This window comes from Vidua chalybeata, chromosome 6, assembly GCF_026979565.1.
Source record: "Vidua chalybeata isolate OUT-0048 chromosome 6, bVidCha1 merged haplotype, whole genome shotgun sequence".
Taxonomy (NCBI): Eukaryota; Metazoa; Chordata; class Aves; order Passeriformes; family Viduidae; genus Vidua; species Vidua chalybeata.
Window position 1 is genome coordinate 55788696 of NC_071535.1, and position 21722 is coordinate 55810417.

The 21722-nt window shown below is 56.6% G+C and overlaps 4 protein-coding genes across 7 annotated transcripts; 3 read left to right on the forward strand and 1 right to left on the reverse strand.

Moving 5' to 3' along the window:
- Nucleotides 1-792: 792 nt before the first annotated feature.
- Nucleotides 793-4602, forward strand: CD6 (CD6 molecule). Its single transcript, XM_053946241.1, has 12 exons — nt 793-847; nt 2027-2077; nt 2167-2475; nt 2544-2843; nt 2931-2999; nt 3097-3234; nt 3332-3433; nt 3518-3613; nt 3704-3821; nt 3911-4026; nt 4268-4423; nt 4505-4602. The coding sequence occupies exons 1-12, from the start codon at nt 793-795 to the stop codon at nt 4600-4602; spliced, it is 1608 nt and encodes a 535-aa protein (XP_053802216.1).
- Nucleotides 4603-7251: 2649 nt separating this feature from the next.
- On the forward strand, nt 7252-11911 carry CD5 (CD5 molecule). The gene is made up of 10 exons (XM_053946213.1): nt 7252-7297; nt 7837-7875; nt 8137-8418; nt 8499-8561; nt 8681-8980; nt 10125-10412; nt 10597-10728; nt 11098-11151; nt 11409-11513; nt 11592-11911. Exons 1-10 carry the CDS (start codon nt 7252-7254, stop codon nt 11675-11677), a joined length of 1395 nt encoding a protein of 464 aa, XP_053802188.1. The 3' UTR covers nt 11678-11911.
- Nucleotides 11912-12281: 370 nt separating this feature from the next.
- On the reverse strand, nt 12282-16695 carry VPS37C (VPS37C subunit of ESCRT-I). Of its 4 annotated transcripts, none has more exons than XM_053945217.1 (6): nt 16315-16695; nt 15300-15429; nt 14608-14712; nt 14367-14538; nt 14070-14152; nt 12282-13799 (listed from the first exon to the last, which is right to left on the reverse strand). In XM_053945217.1, the coding sequence occupies exons 3-6, from the start codon at nt 14698-14700 to the stop codon at nt 13086-13088; spliced, it is 1062 nt and encodes a 353-aa protein (XP_053801192.1). In that variant the 5' UTR covers nt 14701-14712; nt 15300-15429; nt 16315-16695; the 3' UTR covers nt 12282-13085. The 4 variants fall into 4 exon arrangements, with proteins under 4 accessions (XP_053801192.1, XP_053801191.1, XP_053801193.1 ...); XM_053945216.1 differs by having other exon boundaries at nt 16191-16695; XM_053945218.1 differs by lacking the exon at nt 16315-16695 and adding an exon at nt 15741-15993 and having other exon boundaries at nt 15333-15429.
- Nucleotides 16696-16952: 257 nt separating this feature from the next.
- On the forward strand, nt 16953-21422 carry LOC128789344 (pepsin A-like). Its single transcript, XM_053945214.1, has 10 exons — nt 16953-17028; nt 19250-19406; nt 19499-19643; nt 19828-19945; nt 20058-20176; nt 20259-20458; nt 20579-20692; nt 20766-20904; nt 20982-21074; nt 21162-21422. The coding sequence occupies exons 2-10, from the start codon at nt 19351-19353 to the stop codon at nt 21309-21311; spliced, it is 1134 nt and encodes a 377-aa protein (XP_053801189.1). The 5' UTR covers nt 16953-17028; nt 19250-19350; the 3' UTR covers nt 21312-21422.
- The last annotated feature ends 300 nt before the right edge of the window (nt 21423-21722 follow it).

Here is a 21722-nt window from a genome sequence, read left to right on the forward strand (position 1 = left end):
ATTTAGGGGTGCCATGGGGATTCCCACTCTGCCAGCTTCCCAGTAAGTCCCAGCAATCCCAAGACACCCTGGGTAACAGCAGGACATCCCCCACCCCATCCCCCTGCTCCCAGCTTCCCAAACTTCCCAAAACCCTGCTGAGATGGGGTGACTGGAATCCTGTCCCCCCTTCCCAGCATCCTCGGTCTCCAGCTGGACCCCAGCCCTCACCCACAGTGGGGATCAATGTCTCCTGGGATGCCCCACCTCCCATCCATGGAAATCCCAGCCTTACCCCTCACCTAATATTCCTGGAGGGTCCTGGGGTGATCCTGCACGTGCTGGAAGACACTCAGGATGTGGAGTTGCAGGTAACATTGACTCCAAAAAACAGGGAGAAGAGGGGAATTCCTGGCTCTTCATCACCCCACAGATGTCCCACATCTTGGGAGGCCCCGAGTTCCCCCATGCCACCACCCCAAATCCATGACCCAGAGGCACAAACGAGCTGCAGATCATGATGGCTCCACCAGATCTGTGTCCCCCGGGGTGAGAGCACCAGATCCACGAGGCTCCCGTGCCCCACAGGGTCTCTGGGGTCCCCAAAACCCCGTTTCCTCCCCGCCAGGGCAGGATGGAGCCACCCCATCACCCTCCTCCACCCCACAGCACTGAGTCGGCTTCCTGCCCTCTGCCACACTCCCGGAGCTGCCGGAGCGCGGGGACACGACCAAGCCGTGTCCCCAAGCTGCTGAGAGAGGGACCCCCCGAATCCCAGACCCCTGAATTCCATGGGGCTGCCCCACTGAGGGGATGCACAGGCTCTGCCTGCTCTTGGCGGCTCTTGCTGCCGTGGCACCTGCACAAGGTATGTCACTGTCCCCATCCTGGCCCTGGCCGTCGCTCTCTTGGTACCTTGGGGTGGTGGAGCCACAGATTTGGGGGTCGGGGACCTGCCACCTCCCGGGGATGGGGAGCACTGGAGGTCCTGGGGGGTCCCCAACAGGGTGTCAGTGGTGGAGGATGCTGCCCTTCAACGCACTGAGATGGAGGGAAGGGGATCCCCTGAAAGGATATCCTAAGGCTTGGGGATTCTCCTGAGGGTTAAAAGGCCCCCTTGGGTCGCCCCCAAAAGCACCCTGGGAACCCCTAGAAGAGGACCCTAAGCCCCTAAAGGTGCTCTTGGAGCCATGCCACCTACAATCCCCTCGGGAACGGGGTGACACTCAGGGCTTGAAGCCTACCCCATCTCTCATATGTCCCCTGGATTTGGGATGTGATGCCACCTGTCCTCCCCACCCTGGCAGGATTTGGGATTGTTTGGTTGCCAAAATGTCTGCCAGGAGCTGCTTCAAGGCCTTCAATCAACCAGGAAACGGCCCCATCTCTCCATTTCCGCCCTTCTCACACCTCCATCCCTACTCGGAGCAGCTCATTCCCACCTTCTCCCCTCATCCCTGGCCTTTTCCTTGAACATTTTAACTCCAATCCACACGGCACCAGCTCTGGTGTCTCTTCCCAGGATTCCCACCCAAGCAGCCCCCTGGATGTCTCACTTCTGGGGCTGAATCCTTCCCCCTGGAGGAGCCAATGGGGCATTTTTAGGGATAACTGGATCATCCACTCACCTGTGGCTCTGGAATGGGTGTAGGAAGGTGGGTACAGACAGGTCCAGCCCCTCTGTGTCTGCAGGGATGAACCGGAAGGCAGGAACAACACGGATGCAGGATGACATCCCAAATTTCAGCTCTTCAACTGCTGAGTCATGTCCCAGTAGTCCCATATTTAAGGCCAAATTCTCCCAGCAGATCCTGCACCAGGATTTAGCCCTGAGAAACATCCTGGGGCACACAGGGATTGATTTTTGGGATGCAACAGTTCCATGACCACTTTGCCAGAGCCCGGGGGGATTCCCACTGTGCCACTCACAGCTGGGAGAATCCTCTTGGCCACATTTTGGTGGGTTTGGGATGCACTCCTCCAAACTGGGAATCCTGGGGGGCTCAGCTCCTCACCCCTCTGTCCTTTCTCCCCACAGTCCCCACAGAAACGACGGGACCTCCCAATACTCCAACTAGGAACACCTCGGTGACACCGGGTGAGTGTGGGAGGGTGAGGGACATCCTTGCACTCACTTTTTGGGATCCTGGGATAATGCCAGGTCACCTTTCCCAGTGCATCTCCCAGGTCCCAGAGCGCTCCGGCTGGCGGGCGGCCGGAGCCGCTGCGAGGGCCGGGTGGAGCTGGAGCAGGAGGGGACATGGGGGACGGTGTGTGACGACGGCTGGGACATTCCCGACGCCGACGTCGTGTGCCGCCAACTCCAGTGCGGCCACGCCGTGAGAGCCCACGGCAACGCCGCCTTCGGCCGCGGACACGGCCCCATCTTCCGGGATGAGGTGGGATGCGAGGGACACGAGCGGGACCTCTGGGAATGTCCGGCCGCGCTGGAGCACGACTGCAGCCACAAGGAGGACGCCGGCGTGGTTTGCTCAGGTGGGTTTGGAATATTCCGGAGCCGGGGATGTGGGTGGCGCATCCTCATCTCTGTGCTCTTCCCGCAGAACACCAGGAGTGGCGGCTCTCCGGAGGCCGGGACGGATGTGCCGGCAGGGTGGAGGTGTTTTTCCGTGGCATTTGGAGCACGGTGTGTAACAGCACCTGGTACGATATGGAGGCCACGGTGCTGTGCCGGACGCTGGGATGCGGGGATATGCTCCAGCGGCCTGCCTTCAGACACACGCTTCCCGGGAAGATGACGTACCTGTGCGGGAGCCTGCAGCCCTCGCTGGCACAGTGCCTCTGGATCTTCAATAAATCCGCTCCCTGCTACCAATCCTGGGCTGCCGGGGTCATCTGCAACGGTACCTCATCCTTCCCGATGGGATTTGAGGCACGGCCTGGGTCCTGCTCTCTCCCAAGCATCTCATTTCTGTTCCCGCCCTTTCCAGGCTCCCAGGGTTTGGAGACACCAACGCCCGCGGCTGAGGTGACGCCCAGGAATGTCACTGTCCTGCACGGTGAGTGCCCGAGCCCTCGGCCATTCCCTGGGATCAGGGTAAAACTCTCAGGAGGAAATATTCATGTGGGATGAGCTGTGTCCGTTCTCTGTTCCAGCCGAGGAGGGGACCCCAACCTTGGGGACACCACCAGTGGACAGTCCCCTCTTTGTCCTGTGCCTGGTGCTGGCTGCGCTGCTCCTGCTCTCCGTGCTGGCCTTTTCCACTGCCCTGCTGAGGCTGAGGAAGAGAGGCGGTAAGGAATTCTGGATCCAGAAACGGAATTGGGACACAATCCCCAATTTTTGGGCTCAGCTCAGCCATGGAATGGGTGCATCCCCTTGTCCCCACAGCCATGTCCTCCTTGGGAATACCCACGCCAGTCCTGGTGACCCACAGCTCCCAGAGCCCCAACGACTACAGGGAGACTCCCACCAGCCTTCCCAAAGGATCAGGTGGGTCTGGCAGGTCCCCCCAGGGGCTGTGGGGCCAGAGGTGCAGGCTGGTGACAGATGCCACATCCCCTTGTCACTCCCCAGACCGTCTGGTCACAGCCATTTCCAAGGATTCTGATTCCGACTCAGAATATTATGAGTTCAGCAGCAAGCCTCCCGTCGCCCTGTCCACCTTCTACAGTGAGCATCCCACTTCCTCTGGGATCCCTGACGCCCTGTCCTGGGATCTCTGTCACCCAGGATGTTCCCATCCCTCTCCGCTTCCCACAGACTCCCTGCGCCGGCATCCCAGGGAGGATCTTCTCCCTCTGAGGCCCAGCCAGGACAGGATGGAGCCACTCCCTGAGGATGGTATGACACAAGAGGGGTCTATCCCATGGATGGAAGGGTGGCCACCCCTTCTTCCAATACCTTTGTTCCCACATTTGATGTCCTTATTCCCACAGAGCCGGCCAGGCCGGCCCCCCCACTCCTCAGCTCCTCCAGCTCATCCTCATCCTCATCCACGGAGCCCTATTGGAATGGCAGCATTCCCCCCCCTGCCCATGGCACCCCGTGGCACCCGGCAGCCACCAGCCATGGCTACGGCACAGGTGGGAAGTGTGGGAGCAGGGATGGGAGCAGGGATGGGGAGACTCCAAGGATGGGAGAAAGGGATGCAGAGACTACAGGGATGGGGAGGGAATGGGGGTTCAGGCACCCCAAGCAGAGGAGCAGGGATAGAGGGACCCCAAGGATGGGAAGACGGATGGGTTCAACCTCAGTGAGGAAATGGGACCCCACGGAGCGGGAGCAGGGCTGGAGAGTGCCAGTCAGTGACTCTGTTCCTCCCAGTTCCCCCGGCAGTGCCCGCCCCAGTGCCCTCCCAGCCCTGGGTACCTGCAGCTCCAGCAGATCCCGATCCCGACGGCAGCTCCAGCACCTCCTCGGGGGAGTGGTACGAGAACGTGCAGGAGACGGAGCCCCCCGGAGATCCCTCCTCACATCCAGGTGAGGATCCTGCACTGGAGGTGGGGCACACAGGCAGTTCTGGGAAGTCCCAAATCCTCCTGACAGGCTCTGTTTCTGCAGGCTGGTCAGATCCACCCTGTCCCTCGGGGGAACACGGGGAGAATCCCGACTTTTCCGAGGGCAGCGACTACGATGACATCCAGGACTCTGCCTACTGAGCCTGTCCCACCACTCCAGAGGCCAAATCTCCTGGAATTCTCTGGCTATCTCATCCAGAATTCTCCAGTCATCTCCTCTGTGCTGATATTAAAAGCTTTTCCAACCGTGTCCCTTGTCCATAGGGGTGTCACCAGCCCCACAGTGAGGCTAGGCCACCAAGCGCTCCCACTTGACCACTAAGTGACACAAAGAGGGCCAAATATCCCACTCCCAGCCCACAGGAGCAGGGAAGGGGGCAGCAAGGCCCCGATCCAGCCCCATAGCACCAGGGGTGGAAATCAAACTGCAGGAAGGGCAGACATGGAAGTCCCACATGTCCCCCCAGAGCTTGCCTGCACCCTTCTGAGACAGTCCCCATCCTGGGAAAATGCTGTCCATGAATCCTGTCCAGGAAGGCTCCAGAGATGCTGGAAGGGAAGCCACTGAGGTGCCACCCCAAACCCACCGGATGGTGCCCTATGAGGGTGTGATATAGCCCCCAAACCCTTCAGTACCCTCCCAATCCATCCATATCCCTAAAGGAAGCTGGAGCCAAGCAGCTTCCTGGAGCCAAGCACCATCCCAGCTTTGGGATTTGGGGGTGCTCCCAGATAGGAGGGGGAACAGCACCCATCCATCACCCCAGGACTGGGACCCCTCTGCCCCCCTCCCCGCCGCCCATCCCAAGCTGGCTGCTCCCGCCCCGGCCCCGCTGTCAGATTTCTGTCTCCCCGGGGAGGAGGTCGGGGTTCAGCTGCACCCCAAGTGGAAAATGTGCCCCCCCCCCACATCCTCCAGCTGTTTGCTGAGCGAGGGGCCCCGCACAAAGGAGCCACAACAACGGAGGAAATCCCAAAATAGCAGCAAAACCCCGACAAAGGGCACGGGGCGAGGCGAGGGCTGAGAGCAGAGCGGGCACGGGGCAGGCACGGGGGTGCCCCAACCCCGCTCCTGGCTCCGGGTGCCAGGGGGGGCTGGGAGGGAGGTGATGATGTTGGGATCGCTGGGATTGTGGCATGGACAGGCCTGGAGGGATAGATGAATTGCGGGGGGTCCTGATGTCCTGGAGGGGTCCTAAAATTCTGGGGGTATCAATGTACTGGGTGGAATCCCAGTGTGAGAGGGGTAGCAGTGACCTGAGGGTGCTGATTCCCGGGAGGGCACCAATTCCCTGAGGATAACAAAGCCATGGAAGGTACCAAAGCCCTGGGGGACACCAATTCCCAGGGGATAACAAAGCCCTAGAGGGCACCAATTCCCTGGAGATACCAAGAGCCTGGGGGTACCAGCCCATGACCACCTAGGCAAGGTGTCACCTCCATCCCCACATCAGTGCCAATCGTTCCTCCCAGCTGCTCCCGCCCGGAGAATCCCCCTTTTCCTCATCATGATCTGACAGCCGACAAGCCCCTTCCCGCTCGCTCCAAAGGCAGATCCTGCTTTTTAAAACGCTCCTCACGGCAGGCAGCCTTGTCAGCACTTCCATCGCCCCCCAGACTCCCCCCGGGAAGGGATTCCAATCATCCCGAGCTGCCGAGGCACGCTCAGGATGCTGAGCTGACTCGCAGCGCCTGAGGCAAGGCGGATGCTCAATCCAAACCCAAATCCTGTCCCTGGGATCTCGTGGTCTCCAGAGGCAGTCACGGCTCTGAGGGAAGGGCTGGACCCCGGGCACCCCATCTCCATGGGGGTCACACACCCCTGGATAACAGGATCTTTCCTAGAGGCACAGTGTACTGGCATGTCTGAGGTGAATCCCAAATTTCAGGTTGATTTTGGGGGACTGCAGCTTGAGTCTTGTGGGAGGACTCACTGCTCCTGTGGGAGCAGGCCTGGGAATTGCACCCCTTTACCAGGGAATTTTCAAAGCCAAAGTGTGTGGGGAGAGCTCCAGGATCCCCATGTGGGATATGGGGTACTGCTCCCATCAGGATGAGCAGAAGCGCTGGGATAACTGGGATGGGAACAAGTGATGGCTACAGGGAGCACCCAGATGCTGAGATCCAATTCCAGGGCTGCGGACTGGAGCATCCACGGATGGTGGAGCAGGATGTGATGGGAAGCTCCATCCATCTCTCCTTCCAGCAGGAATACCACGGAGTCAATGGAAATCAGCTGCCTCATTAGCATGCCTGACCTGGATTCAGAGCATTTAATTAGGGCACAATCAATTAACGCCTCTGCCCTGCCTGGATCCAGCACCAATGGTGCCCACGTGCCCTTGCAGGGGTGTAGGGTGTCCCTGGAATGCCACAACCTGGGATGTGCCTGGATAAAACCTTCCCCCATCCCATTCCTGGAGGTAATCACAGGGTTTTAGGGTATGCCAGGATGGGCATCAACTCCTCTGTAACTCTGGGGGGCTCAGGGACCCCCAAATCTCCCTCGGCACTGGATATATTCACTACCTCCCTTTCCCAGAGCTGCGGAGACCCTGGGATTTGGCAGGGCCTGAACCCCACGTTTCTCACCCCTTTCCTCTCGTGCTTGGCGGGACCCAGGGAGGCAACAGAGTCTTCAAACGGGCCCAGAGGTGACGTCAAAAAACCACAGAGGGAAGAAAAACAGCGGTTCCTGTCCGGGCCCCCTCCCTCGCCTGCTCCGGGCCGGGCAGCGGAGGCGGCGGAGCCCCCGGAGCCTCCCGTGCCCCCATCCCACCAGCGGAGCCCATGGCAACCCGGCTGCCCATCCTGTGCCTCCTGCTGGGAATGTGGGGTGAGTATCAGGCACCCTGACCTCGGTGCACCGCTCAGATCTCGTGGCAGAAGCCGCCCCGGTTTTCCCGCTCCCGGCGGGATCGGCACCTTGAGTGAGCCACAGTTTGGGGCTTGGGGTGGGAAGCACCCTGGTGACCCCGCAAAACCCCACCCCACCTCACTCTGGGGGTCCCCAGGGTCCCAAGACTGAGCCAGTGGTGCTGAGGGCGGCCACGTATCCCCACATCCTCATTCCCTGCCAGCTCCCACCCTTTCCTCCATCTTCATGGCACCATTCCTGAACATCCCACCCAGGAGCAGGGCTAACCAGCGGTAATTTGCAGGGCCCTTATCTTTTCTCAGCCCTAAAGATCCCCCAGCAGATGGATGGGGAGGCAGCAAACCACCTTTTTCCCCACAAAATCCCAGTTTCCCCACAAAATCCCCCTTTTCCCTAAAAGAACCATCAATGGGCCGAGCAGCGGAGCCGTTGTTACAAACTCGGGGTCCCCAGGGCGGGATGCGGGATTGACACCCCATTTCCGCTCTTTCTCGCAGCCATCCCCGACCATGGAGGAGCCACCTGGATCCCTGGAAGTGAGAATTTGGGGAGCAGCCCTTTGGGAATGCCTCCACAGCTCCATGAGCATGGCGGGTGCTGGAGTTGCATCATCCGGAAGCGGCGTTGTGGGGTCCCAGCTCAGGCCCCCACATTCCCTCGACCCCTCCACGCTCCCATTCCTTGCGCTGCTTCCCACAGCCCCCACCAAGGGCTTTTCCATCATTCCCAGGGTGAAAACCCAATGGGAAGGGAAGGAAAGCCCCTGATGATGGTGTTTTCCTGGTGTTTTCCCACAGAACCCACCCTGAGACTCACCAGAGGCGGCTGCCGCTGCACTGGGATACTGGAGGTGAACTGGGAAAACCAATGGAGAATGATTTGCTGGGAGAGTGTGAGCGTGGATGACCTAGACTGGGTCTGCCAGCAGCTGGAGTGCGGCCCCCTGCCCTCTGAGCCCTTGGAGCTCATCATTCCTGGTGGGAAAGGGCCACTGAGGCAGCCCACGAAGTGCAGGTACCCACTGGGATGCCACTGGGAGCTGGAAAACTGCACGGAGCACGCCATTGTTGCTTGTAGAGGTGAGCCTGCACCCCCAGCCCGGCCACCTCAATCCCTAGGGATCATCCATGCCCACGTGGCCCCTCTCTTCTCATTCCAGAGCCAGTGAAAACCACTCCCAAGCCCCCACCAGCACCCCCGTCCACCACCCCGGAGCCCACAGGTAAGCACCTCATCCCGAGGAATCCAGAGCCTCAAATTTGGGAACTTCTCGGCAAATAATGGAAAACAAAGCCATCCCAATCCATAGCACTTCCTCTCTCATCACCGATCCCTCTCCAGGACCCCCCAGGCTGCGGCTGGTGGACGGGAATTTCAGCTGCTCCGGCTTCCTGGAGCTGCACAAGCAGGGGCTGTGGGGGGCTGTGGCGAGCATCCCGCACAGCTGGACACATCTGGTCACCCCCATCTGCCGGGAATTGCGCTGTGGCACTGCTGGGAGCAGCCACGGCGAGCCGGATCCAGGGATCCACCTGCCGGTGCGGTGGGAGGCGGTGGATTCCTGCGGGAGCCGCTCCCTGCTGGACTGCTTCAACAGGACCAGCTCCCGGGGGAAAACGCCCGTCTTCATCACCTGCTCAGGTGAGAATGGTCCTGGAGCATCCATGATTTCCGGCTCCACCGGGATACCCCGGGGGGATTTTGGGGCCGGAACAGAGAACCAGCCCCATCTCAGCCTGCCCCATGGGCCCCATCCACCCACTCCTTCTCTTCCTCTCCGGGGTGCAAAGGCCAAACAGGAAATCTCAGTTCCCGGCAGTGCCGAGCGCGGCAGTTCCGAGGAGGATGAGCCAGGGAGGGAGAGAGGCCGTGGCAGCATCCCAAATTCCAGCTGGGGGTGGGGAACACTGGGGCAGGCGCCGCGCTGTGGGCATCCTGCTGCGGGCAGCTCCCTGAGCAACTTCCATGCCTCGGGCATTTCCCTGAGCACCTTCCACACCTTGGGCATCTCCATGCTCCCATCTTCTCCCTGCCTCGGGAGGCAGATCCACGTCCCTGGGTATCTTCCCTGCCACAGGCATATCCCTTCTTTTCCATGACCCTCTTTCCTGCTACAGACATGTCCCTGCCAGAGCATCTTCCCCTTGCCATGAGCATCTCCCAGCCACAGGCCTCTCCCTGTCATTTTCCATGAGTGTTTCCCTGGAAATCAGCTCGGTGCCAGCTCCATGGTGCAGAGAGCCAAGCCATGAAGCTCGGAGCAGGCTCCTTGTGGGTCCTGCCATCTGCCCCAGCTTGGAATCACATGGGATTTGGGGGTTTAATGGGCTGTGGCAGCTGGCAGAGCCAGCTTCCATGCTGCATTTCCCATGGGTAGAGTTCAAAGCTCCTCCATGCCTGGCTCTGGTTTGGTTCAGTCCCTGCGGCATGAGGGGAGATGCTGGGAGCATCCCTGTGCCAGGAGCTGGTGCTGGGAGAAGGAGGAGCATGTGTCAGTGGTATCCCTGTGGATATCATCCCTGTCTGCCTGTGGGTCTGACTCCTCCCTCCCTGTGGTTCTGACTCCTCTTCCCACAGGTCTGACCCATCTCCATGGATCTGACTCCCTTCTCCTTGTGGCTCTGACCCCACTCCATGGATCTGACCCTTGTCTTCCCATTCATCTGATCCCCCTCTACCCATGGATCTGCTCCCTCTCCTTGTGGATTTCACCCCTCCCCATGGGTCTGACCCCTCCCTATGGATCCAACCCCTCTCCCTACGGCTCTCCTCCTCTCTCCCACAGATTCCCAGCCACGGGCCCTGCGGAGGCTGGCAGCTGGCCCCACTCCATGCGAAGGGGACATCCAGGTATTCCATGCGGGACAGTGGTGGGATCTGTGTGACTCTGGAGCAACGCAGCGACACAAGCGTGGCCAGCAGATCTGCCGGGAGCTGGGCTGCGGGAATCTCACTTCCAGCACGGAAATCCGGGAGCCTCCCTCGACGGGAGCCACCTGTGGGCTTGAGCCCCTGCACCTCTGCCAGCCCAAACTTGGGAATATCCGGAGCTGCTCCCGGACCAGAGTTGTGTGTAAGCCACGTGACCCCTGCAGTGCTGGGAGCTGGAATTACCACGCCTGTGGAATGGGCAGGGATGGGGGGACCAAATCCACGTGAGATTTGGGTTCCTGGCGGGGTATTCTGGTTCCTGGATATTCAGATCTCGGCACAAACCTCCAGCTGGGCACATCCGGTGACATCCATGCTCTTCCCAGGCCAGGACTCAAAGCCGCTTCCCACTGGAGCCTCTGCTGGAACCGTCGTGAGCATCTGCCTGGCCCTGCTGCTTTTCCTCATCCTTTTCCTGATCTGTGGCCCTCCTGCCTATCGGAAGCTGATGAAGAGAAGTAGGGGACAACCTCAGGATCCTCATCCTTCTTTTCTTCCTTCTGCTCCACCATCCCCACATGCTGGCAGCTCCATGGATGCTTCCCTAAACTCCTTGGGGGGGGATTTGGCTGCTCAGCCTGACAAGATCCCCCTGTCCCATTATCCCCAGACCTGCCCCATTGTCCCCAAGCCTGTTCCACACGGAGTGTGGGAGTGGGAAGAGGGATTAAGTTCCAAGCGGACACAAAAGAGCAGGTGGAGGATCCTGGGGGGGATTATTGGGAAGGGGGGGATTATTCAGGATGACATATGGGGCTGGCAGGGGGGAAGCAGCTGCAGGAAGGATCGGGAAGATCCTTGGAGACACAATTCCCCCTCTCTTTCAGTCTCCAAGAAGAAGCAGCGCCAGTGGATCGGCCCCACGGGACTCAACCAGACGGGTGAGGAGCAGCTCGCTGGGGAGCTGGGAATGGGATTTGGAGTTCCTGGGGATGGATCTGGGGTCTGGGTGGGCTCTTCCCCCCTGGATCCTGGCACAAGGGCCCTGGATCACGCTTCCTTTTGGAATCTAACTCATCCAGGAGATGTGGGCCTGAAGCAGGGACCAATTTTACTCAGCCCCTTCCCGGGTGGGTTTGTTCCCTCCAAGCTGCTGTTCCAACCCTAAAATCCCAATCCTGTAAAATATTTTCTCCAGTGTCTTTCCACCGCTCCAGCACCGCTCCGAGGCCCCGGGTACAGGGAGGGGAGAATGATTACGCTCAGCCCCCCAAAAAGAACTCCCAGCTCTCTGCTTACCCAGGTAAGTGCTGGAAGTGGCTCCTTCCCGTTCCTTTTCCATGGATGTGCATCCAGTGAGCTGTATCCATGCTCTCCACAGCTCTGGAAGCAGCGTGCCAGCGTTCCAACCCTCCAGATAACTCCTCGGACAGCGACTACGACCTGCACTCCGCCCGCAGGTTGTGATTCCCTGCTTCCCAAAGGAGATGATCCCACCTCCCACCTCAGCTTTGGGGGCATCCCAGCACTCCAGCACACTTCCAGGAGCATTTTCCAGCCTCTTCATGGGAGAAAAGGAGGTTTTTGGGTTTTTTTTAAAGCTATTTATAGGAATTTAATAGCTGGGGGGGTGCAAGGAGCCCTTTGGAATAGTGGGATCACCAGCTTCTCCAAACGAGGATAAAGAGTTGAGATGATGGATAAAGGATAGGGATGCAAGGGTGGGAATACTGAGAACGAGTCTGAGATATTTAACAACCAATACCTGTAATAAAATCAGGGTTTTGTACTAATTACACCTTGTCCTCTTCCTTCCATTATCCCAGTGTGATTCCAAACTCCCAGTCAGGAGGGAAAAGCGGGACAGGGAAACACCTTTTTCCCTGGTTTTTATCCCAGGGATAAATGCAAGAAATGCAGGAATTTAGGCAGGCTTGAAGATGGTTCTGGGAGGGGGTGAAAGATTTCAGTGATGGGATCCAAAAGTTGGATGCCAGGAAGGGATAAAGGGACCAATCCTTATCCAGATGTTCCGTTGTTTCCCCAAGTAAGCAGGACCATTACTCCAGAGTGCAATTAATTCATCCAGTTTTATTACTCTAATTAATCCCAGGGATGGAATTGCTTCCATCATTCCCTCATCCTAGTCCATTAGTAACCGTTCCTTATAAATAACTTAAAGGGATACAGGCAGGATTTGAAGGATAAAGTGCTGAGCAAAGCAAATCCCGTTTCCATCGTTCCAAGTCCCTCCAAGTGTTTCCAAGTGTTTCCTGAGAAGGGAGATGTGAGGAGCCCGAAAAACCACACAGGAGGTCGGGAATACTGGAGGCTGCCCAGGCCCGGGTGGGAATCACCAACTCCCACTGACAGCCCTGGAATGGTTTGGGTGAAAAGGGATCTCAGGGATCAGCCACTTCCAATCCCTTTCCACTTGCTCCAAGCCCTGTCCAACCTGGCCTTGGACATTTCCGGGGATGAAGCTGACATGACTTCCCTGGGAAATCCATTCCAGGGCCTCACCACCATCACAGGGAAGAATTTCTTCCCAAAATCCCATCTAAACCCACCCTTTGACAGCATGAAGCCACTCCCCATTATCCCATCACTCCAAGTCTTTTTCCAAATCCTTGTCCAGTTCTTTTGGAGCCCCTCTAGGCACTGGAAGGTGCTCCAAGGTTTCCCTGGAGGTTTCTGCTCTCCAGATTTCTGCCAGTCTGGCTCTGCCTCTCGCTCCGACCTCCGGAGCCGTGACTTCTCCTGTGTAATTCCTCTGCACCAACGGATCCAGGAGCAACACTCTGGAAATCCCTCCTCTTCCTCAGTTCCCAAAAGAAGGAGGAATCAGCACAGGATGCTCCCCGGAAGTCCTGGATTAGTATCCAGGCCAGGTAGGATGCTGAGGGTTCGGAGGTGGGGGGTATCCAAAGGGTGGGGGAGGCCCAGGATAGGGAGCCTGCGTTGGGATCGGGAAATTTGGGAGAGGGGGCTGAGTGGGGTATGGACACTGAGGTCTCACTGGTCCAGGTGGGATGTAGGGAGAGTATCCTGGTCTGGCAGGGGGAGGAGAGGGATGGGGAGCGGGATAGGGCAAGGGCTGTGGTGGGCCCCGGGATGGAGACCAGGAAAAGCCTCCCGAGGTGGATTTGGGATACCCTGGCGCAGAGTCGGCAGCGGAAGCCGCCGGATATCCAGAAGCTGGAGCAAGCGGGTAGGGAAAGCTGGACTGGGAGCTGGGCTGGGAGGAAGCCACGTGTCCCACAGTGACCGGAGATCCCGGGAAAGGGGCAGGAGGAAGCGCTCCGTGGGCAGTGGGGCCGGGCGGAAGGGTCGGAGCCGGGCTGTAGGGCAGAGGGAAGGCCGGAGATCCTGATGGGAAGGGTTTTGGTGGATCCGTGGGAACGTGAGGAGGAGGAGGAGGAGGCTGAGAGTCCCTGGTGCGCTCCTGGGATCCCTCCGACTTCCTCACGATCTCCTGCAGCTTTTCCACTCGGACCCGGCGCAGGTGGGACAACTTCCTCATCCCGGAAAACTGCTCCAGGAATGTCTCCAGGGGCACCTCGCCCTCCAGGAATTTCTCAGCCATTTTCTGGAAGAGAGGAACAGCCTCAGGTTCATTCCTGCATCCCTCTTCTCTAGCCCTGCATCCCTCTGCTCCTCTTCCCTAAAATCCTGATTCAGGTCTCTCCCAGCCACATCCCAAGGTGCAACACCCACACACAAACAAGGATGGATCCAGTTCTTTGGAGAAAATCCAAGAGACTCCAGAGATAATCCATGATTTTAGGGACTGGGTTTAACTGCAAGTCTTTGAGGATGAATCACTGGAATTCCCAATGGATTTAAGCCCTAAACTCACCTCAGATTCCTCTTCAATCTTCTGGCTTTCCACCTGGAGGAGATCCAGCAAAGTCTGAGGCTGCAGCGCTGCCGAGAATTTCTCTGGGAAAAACAAAGGGGGAAAGAAAAACCAAGGAAAAATCACTATCACAGAACAGAAACCAGGGAAAAGCCTGCAAAGAGCCCACAGGAAAGGGCTTGGGAACTGCTGATGGAAGGAGGGAAATCCAAGAGGAATAACATCCTCGATCTCTCCAGCTGCTGGAAAAAAGAGGGATATCAGTTTTCCAGGAAGGAGAATCCTTCCTGTGCTCACCCAGCTTTTCCTTCTGCTCCCTGCACCTCCCAGCCAGCTCCTGCAGCTCCTGGTATTTCTTGGAGAGGTCGCTGCGTCCCGTCTCCAGCGGCGCCTGGAATTTCAGGTTCTGCTCAGCCAAGCTCCGGTTGGCAGCCAGGGCCATCTCCCTTTCCAGCTGGAGCTCCTGAACCTATGGAATTTGGGATGGTGAGCAGGGGAAGGGGACAAGGACACCCCGGAGCCATCTCCTGGCACAAACCTCCTGGGATTCCAAAGCCAAGCGCTCGATCTCCTGGGAATCCTCCTGCAGCTCCCGGAGCTCCTCCACTGTCCGGTTCCTCAGCGTATCCATCCTCCCAGATTTCTGGCACGTGGAAAAAGAAGCAAATCAATTCCCAAATCCAGCTGGGAATAGGTTTCCAACTGAAATTCAGGGCTGTTAAAGCCCTCAGAGCAGCTGCACTGGGTTCCATTAACTGAGAGGGAGAAACAACATTCCCACAACTCCTGCTTGGGAAAAGACTGTTCCCCCTTTCCCAAGCCTATTTGGATGGAGTTCTGTGTGTCCCAGACTGTTTTGTCAAGGAAAAATCCACCCACAGCCCCGACTTGCAAATTCCAGCTGGATGTCTCCATCCCGTTCCAGAATCCACCTCGTTCCAGTCTCCATCCCATCCCAGCAAGGAAACTGGGATCTGACCATATCCCACCATGCCCACAGGGTTGGAAGGACCCTAAGGATCATCTAATTCCACTTTCCTGCCATGGAATTCAGTGAAATTAACAAAAAGATCAGGGAAATTAGAGACTTCCTGCACCACATCCGTGATTTATCCCAAGTATTCCCAGCTGTCTGATATGTTTAGCAAGTACCCCGTGTGTGGTGTAAATTCCAAGAGATGGGATGGAATAATGTGGGAAAGTCCTAAAAGCCAAGGAAACACAGCACACCTGCGCTGTCCTATTCACTCCAAGCTCTTCTACCTCTCATCCAGGTGGAACATCCCAAGGATATTACACCGGGAATGCCGCAACAGCCACGCTGAGGCTCAGGGTTGCCCAACTCACGATCCAGATAAACCTGTCCGAGGGAAAAAAATGGGAATTAAATTCCGCGCTGCAGATGTGGGGCAGAAATCACCTGATTTCGGTCTTTTATGGGATATTAGTTAAGTTTCACGGCGTTTAAGAGAGAGAAGCAGGATTTAACGGTGGGACCGGGAAAGCTTGGGGTGGGGTCTGGGAAGCACCCACAGGCGCTCAGGAAAGTGGACGCAAAGGGCTGCCCACTTGCGGGGCTGCAGCGAAGGCCGTGGCGGGAGCAGCGCCATTATCCCCGTTATCCCGCCGTTATTCCCGTTATTCCCATTCCCGGCCCTGCCCCGGACTCACCAAGGCGCCACCGCGACCCTCCGGCGGCCGCAGCTTCCGGCTTCCGGCATAAACCGGAACTGGGCGGGGCCACCGCGGGCGGGGCGGGAGGAGCGCGCCCCCCCCCCCCGCGGGCGTGAGGGGGGTGGTTCCGCCCAGCGCCGCCATGTTGGGGGGGGCGGGAGCACGGATCAATTTAATGGCATTTTTTAATCAATAATCGCTCTTTGGCTACCCGCGGGGCTCTCCCCGAGCTGTAGCTGCTCTAGGAATTATATCCTTCGTGTGTCCGGGGTGCAAGGGACTCCGGGAGAGCTGGAGAGGGGTTTTGGAGAAGGGCGTGAAGCGATAGGGAAAGGGGGACAGGCTTCGCATGGGCACAGGGCGGGTTTAAGTTGGATCTCGGGAATATATCCTTCCCTGTGAGGGCGGCAAAGCGACATGCCCAGAGAAGCTGCAGTTGCCCCATACCTGGAAGTGTCCAAGGCCAGGTTGGAAGTGATTTAGGAAGCACATACAGACCTCGGCAATATCCCAAAAAATCATAAAATGTCGGGTTCTTCCAGCTAGGTCAAAGCAAATTCCTCTGGAATACCTGGTTAGCTCCTCCTTGCATGACACAGGAATATTCCTGAGAAAGCTCCAGTCCCATCACCCACGCCACAAATCCAACTTTTCCAAAATATGCTTGGAAAATGCTCCACATTCCCAAAACCCAAGCAAGGATGAGGTAGGGGAAGAGCTCCATGATTTCTGCTCCTTTGGGAGACTTTGGAAGTCTGGGCAAGGTCAGCCAGCTGTTCCAGAAGTGCTGGGATCTGGGAGAGGCACCTGTGACCCCATCACCTGAGAGCTGTTGTGTAACAAATGGGAGTCATATGATCCCAAATATAATTCCGGGTAAATCAAGGACAATTTGTTCCCAGTGTGGCTGATAACCCAGTGCCACGGGAAAGCAAAGGGAGTTGACTTGCCAAAGGGGGGGAAAAAAAAAAAACAAACATTTTCCAGGCTTCTTTCGGAGCAGTTTCCACAGACCTGGAAAAGCTGGAAAATGTTTAGTTAACATTTTATATTAAAACATCAGGTTTGAGGAGAGGGGAAAATTGTGTTTGGATTTGCACGGAAGAAATGGAAAAGTACCAATTTAAAAGTGTTATTCAGAAATAAATATTGGGATAAACAGGTGGTTTTGGAAGAATATTCCCATTAGCTGCTCATTAATATCCTTAATTTCCACAAAAGATGGTTCCACGTGTTTTTTTTCCTTGGATGGCATCTTAATCCCTGTCAAAATCAGCCAGAGTAGGTAGGAAAAGGTGACCTGAGGTCCCGTTCTGCAAAATTCCGTTCCCACAAGGATCAGCCAAAATCCCTGGGCTTCCTTGATAAGTTAATTAAATATTTTTAATCCAATCCTGGAAATCTGACACCTCGGGAGCGTCAGGTTTCCCTCCTTTCATCTGACAGCTCTGATAAAGCACCCGGGTGATAAAAGCCTTTAGGGAAGGGACAAGAAAAACTGGGAACAGGGCCTGGAAAAGTTGACTTCATTAATCCATTTCCAAGAAAAGCCTTGTCTCCATAAGGGGAATTTTTTGGGAGGCTGCAGAGATAAAATTAAGGAAGTTTTGTCAGAATGAGTTTTGATGTCCCAAAAGCCTGGAAAATCCCTGTTTGATCCAGAGGGTGATTCCCATGGAAGTTAAATTCATCCCAAGGGGTGTTTCCACATCAAAATGACATTAAAAATCTGACTTTTCCCAGTAAAAGCCTAAATTCTGGGAGGGTTTTATTGCCTGGGAATCCTCACCCAGCCCCGGCTGCATCAACCAGGAGGGAAAGCTTCCCGATCCGTCTTTCCAGCTGGGGGTTTTTGGGATCTCTGCATGCTGTGGTGCCCTCTGGTGCCAAGGAAAGCCGTGGCAGGGAGGCCACCTGCTCCCATCCAGTGAACTCCCAGCACCTGGATGGATTATTCCAGGATCCAGCATCTCATGCCCTCCATTTCCCACCAAGGTTGGGAAAATCAGGATTTCTCTTCCTGGAAGCCATTTCATGCCCTAAAAGGGGTTATTTTTCCATCCTCCAGATTTTATTCTGGATTTAATTAGTGCTAAATAGCAATTCCCATTTTTTTTCCCAGTCCTGAATTCCACAGCTTCTTCCTTCTGTGGGTATCATCCATCCAAAAATCCATCCCTGATGGATCCATTGTTCTGCTTTGATGGGATTTACCAGCAGCACAATAAGCTTGTCCTAGAACTTCCCATAACTGGGCAAATGTGGTTTTTTTGCCCATTGAGAAAACAGGAATCCTTATCCCCAGGGATAGCAGTTCTGGGAATTCAATGGATAAATAGCTCTGGGAAAACTTCATATTTTTGTTTTCTCTACTATTTTGGCCAAAAAAGGAGGAAAACTTGGTAACTACAGAATCTACAGGGACACATTCCAGGTTGGTTTCTTCAACCTGGCTTTGGACACTTCCAGGGATGGGGCAGCCACAGCTTCTCTGGGAAATCCATTCCAGGGCCTCACCAGCCTCACAGGTAGAGGTTCTTCCCAATATCATGTTTTCCAGTTTGGAGCCATTCCCCTTCTCCTGTCACTCCATTCCCACATCCAAAGTCTCTGAACTGGGGGAAAACTGGGACGAGCTGGGGGAAAGCCAAGCTCTGGATGCCTCTGGATGAAGGTCACAGGAGTGGGATTGGGCAACTTGGCTTTGGTCACGTCACCACGTGCTGGATCCGTGGCTCCTGGAACGGTCACCTTGTCCTGGAGGAGATCAAAGGCTCCCTACGGCTGGAGCTGGCATTCCTCCCTTGGAACTGACCCCATCCCAGCTGGGAATGATAGAAGAATCTGAGGATATGATGCTAGGTTGCACTGGGGGAGTGAAATGAAGAAGAACCTGGATGGGGAATGTTGGGAGAAGAGGGATGGAGCACCAGATTATCCCTGAGGAAAAAGAAAGGAGGATGGGATGTGTTGTAGGGGGCTGGAAAGGAGAAAGCCTTGGCTGATTCCCAGAATGGAAAATCTGGACCTGGTAGCCTGAAAATTCTTCATGGAGCCGTGGCAAGAGGAGAAGGATCTGGAGAGACCTTGGAGCCTCTTCCAGCACCTTAAAGAGCTCCAGGAGAGCTGGAGAGGGACTTTGGAAAAGGACCTGGAGTGACAGAGCAATGGGGAATGGCTTCCTCCTAGCAGAGGACAGGTTTAGATGGGATATTGGGAAGAAATTCTTCCTTGTGAGGGTGGTGAGGCATTCCTGGGAATGGAATTCCCAGGGAAGCTGTGGCTGCCCCATTCTTGGAAGTGTTTGGCTCAAACCCTCCAGCAAGGAATTAGAGGGTTCAGGGTACAAACAACCTTGCATTCCCACCAGCTTCCACAGAATAACCAGGAGTGCTTCCCGCCCATCCCAACATACCCGTGGCCTGAATCCCTCCCAGGAATATGGGGATCCCCCAGCTTGACATTCCCACTCCCCTTCCTTAAGGACGTTTTGATAACCATCCCAGGAGCAGTTTGCCTTTCTTATCGGGGCCTCCGGCCAAACACCGGAGCCAGGATATAAGGAGCAGGGCCAGGATTGGAGGCACATTTTCCGTGAGCTCCCACCATGAAGCTGCTCCTGCTCCTCGCCCTGGTGGGCCTGGCCCAGGGCTTCCAGACCAGGTGAGCCCCAGGGGGTCCCCAAAACAGGGATGTGGGATGCGGGGTGATCCCAATGGCACATCCCGGTGATGCATCCCGGTCCCTATCCACAGGGTGCCCCTGAGGAAGATGAAGTCGCTGCGGCAGAGGCTGCAGGAGCAGGGATTGCTGGAGAGTTACCTGGAGCAGCATCCCTACAACCTGGCTGCCAAGTATTTCCCAGGCATCGCCATGGAGCCCCTGGAGAACTATATGGATGTGAGGGGCTGGGATTGGGAACTGGGATCAGGGAGCACAGGGGGACACTGGCTCCTTCCCCATCCCACTGACCTATTATCCATTCCACTAGTCCCTTCCCCATCCCTGTAACTTGTTCCATTAGCCCCTTATCCATTCTCCTTTCCCCATCCCCTTAACCCCCTTCCCAATCCCATTCCAACAGGATGAGTACTTTGGCACCATCTCCATTGGGACCCCACCCCAGGAATTCACCGTGGTCTTCGACACCGGCTCCTCCAACCTCTGGGTCCCCTCGGTCTTCTGCTCCAGCCCAGCCTGCAGTAGGTGTCTGGAATGAGTCTGGAATGTGTCCTTTGGGAGTCCTCCATGGCTCTGCCCAGTCTTTCCCAAGGGACAAATCCCAGGAAATCACTGTCCTTCCCACTCCCACAGGGAATCACCACCGCTTCAATCCTGCGGAATCCTCCACGTTCCTCAGCACCAATGACACCCTGTTCATCGCCTATGGCACGGGAAGCATGACGGGAGTCCTGGGATATGACACCGTCAATGTACAGCCAGGCGCTCCAGCCCCCTCATCCCATGGGATCCCATGGGATCGTGCCCAATCCACACCTGTCTCCTTTCTCCCAGGTTGCTGGCATCAACGTCCGCAACCAGATTTTTGGGCTGGCTGAGACAGAGCCAGGGGATTTCTTCTACTACACCCCCTTTGACGGCATCCTGGGATTGGCATTCCCAAGCATTGCCTCCTCTGGAGCCACCCCTGTCTTTGACAACATGATAATGGAAAACCTCGTGGATAGGAATCTTTTTTCTGTCTACCTGAGCAGGTAAATCCCAGCCAAAGCTGTTGAGGATTTCTCCCTTTTCCCTCACACTGGCCCCCTTTTCCAGTGGGAATGGAGGTGTTGGTGGGCTGGAAACCACCCCAAATGAATCTCCCTTTCCAGAGACCAAGGTGGGAGCTTTGTCCTCTTCGGTGCCATCGATCCCTACTACACCACCGAAGGCATCTCCTGGATCCCGCTCTCTGCTGAAACCTACTGGCAGATCACCATGGAGAGGTATTCCCAGTATTCCCTGCCCTCAAGTTGGTGTTTCGGGGAGTCCAGGCTCACCCTGCATCCCTCTTCCCAGGGTCTCCATCAGCGGGACTCCGGTGGCCTGTTCCTCAGGATGCCAGGCCATTGTGGATACAGGAACCACTCTGTTGGCTGTTCCTATCCGGGCCTTCCGGACCCTCATGACGCGCCTTGGTGCCAGCTCCAGTGGTGAGGTGAGGCCTCAAGATGCTCCCTAGGACATTTGATCCTAGCTGGAATGGCCGCTAACCTGCCATGTCCTCCTCCCTAGATCAGCTGTGAGGCCATCAGCAACCTTCCCAACCTCATCTTCCATATCAATGGCAAAAAATTCCCAGTGCCGCCCAGAGCCTACGTGTTAAGGGTGAGCATCCCACTGGGAATGGTTTTGTGGGGATAGAGGGAGGGATCCAACAGCTGGTGACCACTCCCTTCCATGTCCTTGGAGCAGAGTAATGGGTACTGCACCCTGGCATTGCAAGGCATGGATGTGCCCACGGAGGAGGGCGAGCTCTGGATCCTGGGGGATGTCTTTATCCGGGAGTATTACGTCATCTTTGACAGGGCCAACAACAAGGTGGGGCTGTCCCGGCTGCCCTGAGCTGGGATGGGAATCCCATCCCAGGTGTTCCCAACTCGGTGGCTGGCAGGGCTTGTCCCTTTCCCGGTGCTCCTGCCACCACCGAGGATAATAAAGGTGTGGAGAAGCCTCCCTGTGCCGTGTCTCTCTGAGAAAGGCCAACACATCCCTGGGAATGTGCTGTGTCCCTGCTGCCACCCTCAGCTGCACCCACCAAGGAAGTCCCTGTGCCCCAAGGATGGGAGCCTGGATGTGGCTCTGCTCATCCCTGAAGAGCTCCCAGCCTTGGGGACCTGGGGCAGGACATGTCCCTCCTGTCCCCAAACCCCACTCAGGGTGAGGGGGCTGAACACCTCCAGCACTGCCCTCATCATCCTGGGAAGCTACTCATCCCAAAATTCCCAGAGAACAACCCCCAGGGCTCCACGTGCT

What these genes read in the sequence shown, in the direction of transcription:
- LOC128789344 (XM_053945214.1), top strand. Translation starts at nt 19,351, where the DNA reads ATGAAGCTGCTCCTGCTCCTCGCCCTGGTGGGCCTGGCCCAGGGCTTC. An exon ending in CCCTGGAGAACTATATGGAT is followed by an intron (nt 19,644 to 19,827) that starts GTGAGGGGCTGG and finishes CCATTCCAACAG; the next exon opens with GATGAGTACTTTGGCACCAT. An exon ending in TTTTCTGTCTACCTGAGCAG is followed by an intron (nt 20,459 to 20,578) that starts GTAAATCCCAGC and finishes CTCCCTTTCCAG; the next exon opens with AGACCAAGGTGGGAGCTTTG.
- VPS37C (XM_053945217.1), bottom strand. Translation starts at nt 14,700, where the DNA reads ATGGATACGCTGAGGAACCGGACAGTGGAGGAGCTCCGGGAGCTGCAG. An exon ending in TGGCTTTGGAATCCCAGGAG is followed by an intron (nt 14,539 to 14,607) that starts GTTTGTGCCAGG and finishes CAAATTCCATAG; the next exon opens with GTTCAGGAGCTCCAGCTGGA. An exon ending in AGATTGAAGAGGAATCTGAG is followed by an intron (nt 13,800 to 14,069) that starts GTGAGTTTAGGG and finishes CCTCTCTTCCAG; the next exon opens with AAAATGGCTGAGAAATTCCT.
- CD6 (XM_053946241.1), top strand. Translation starts at nt 793, where the DNA reads ATGCACAGGCTCTGCCTGCTCTTGGCGGCTCTTGCTGCCGTGGCACCT. An exon ending in CGCCGGCGTGGTTTGCTCAG is followed by an intron (nt 2,476 to 2,543) that starts GTGGGTTTGGAA and finishes CTCTTCCCGCAG; the next exon opens with AACACCAGGAGTGGCGGCTC. An exon ending in AGATCCCTCCTCACATCCAG is followed by an intron (nt 4,424 to 4,504) that starts GTGAGGATCCTG and finishes CTGTTTCTGCAG; the next exon opens with GCTGGTCAGATCCACCCTGT.
- CD5 (XM_053946213.1), top strand. Translation starts at nt 7,252, where the DNA reads ATGGCAACCCGGCTGCCCATCCTGTGCCTCCTGCTGGGAATGTGGG. An exon ending in CCTCCTGCTGGGAATGTGGG is followed by an intron (nt 7,298 to 7,836) that starts GTGAGTATCAGG and finishes TCTTTCTCGCAG; the next exon opens with CCATCCCCGACCATGGAGGA. An exon ending in AGCCACCTGGATCCCTGGAA is followed by an intron (nt 7,876 to 8,136) that starts GTGAGAATTTGG and finishes GTTTTCCCACAG; the next exon opens with AACCCACCCTGAGACTCACC.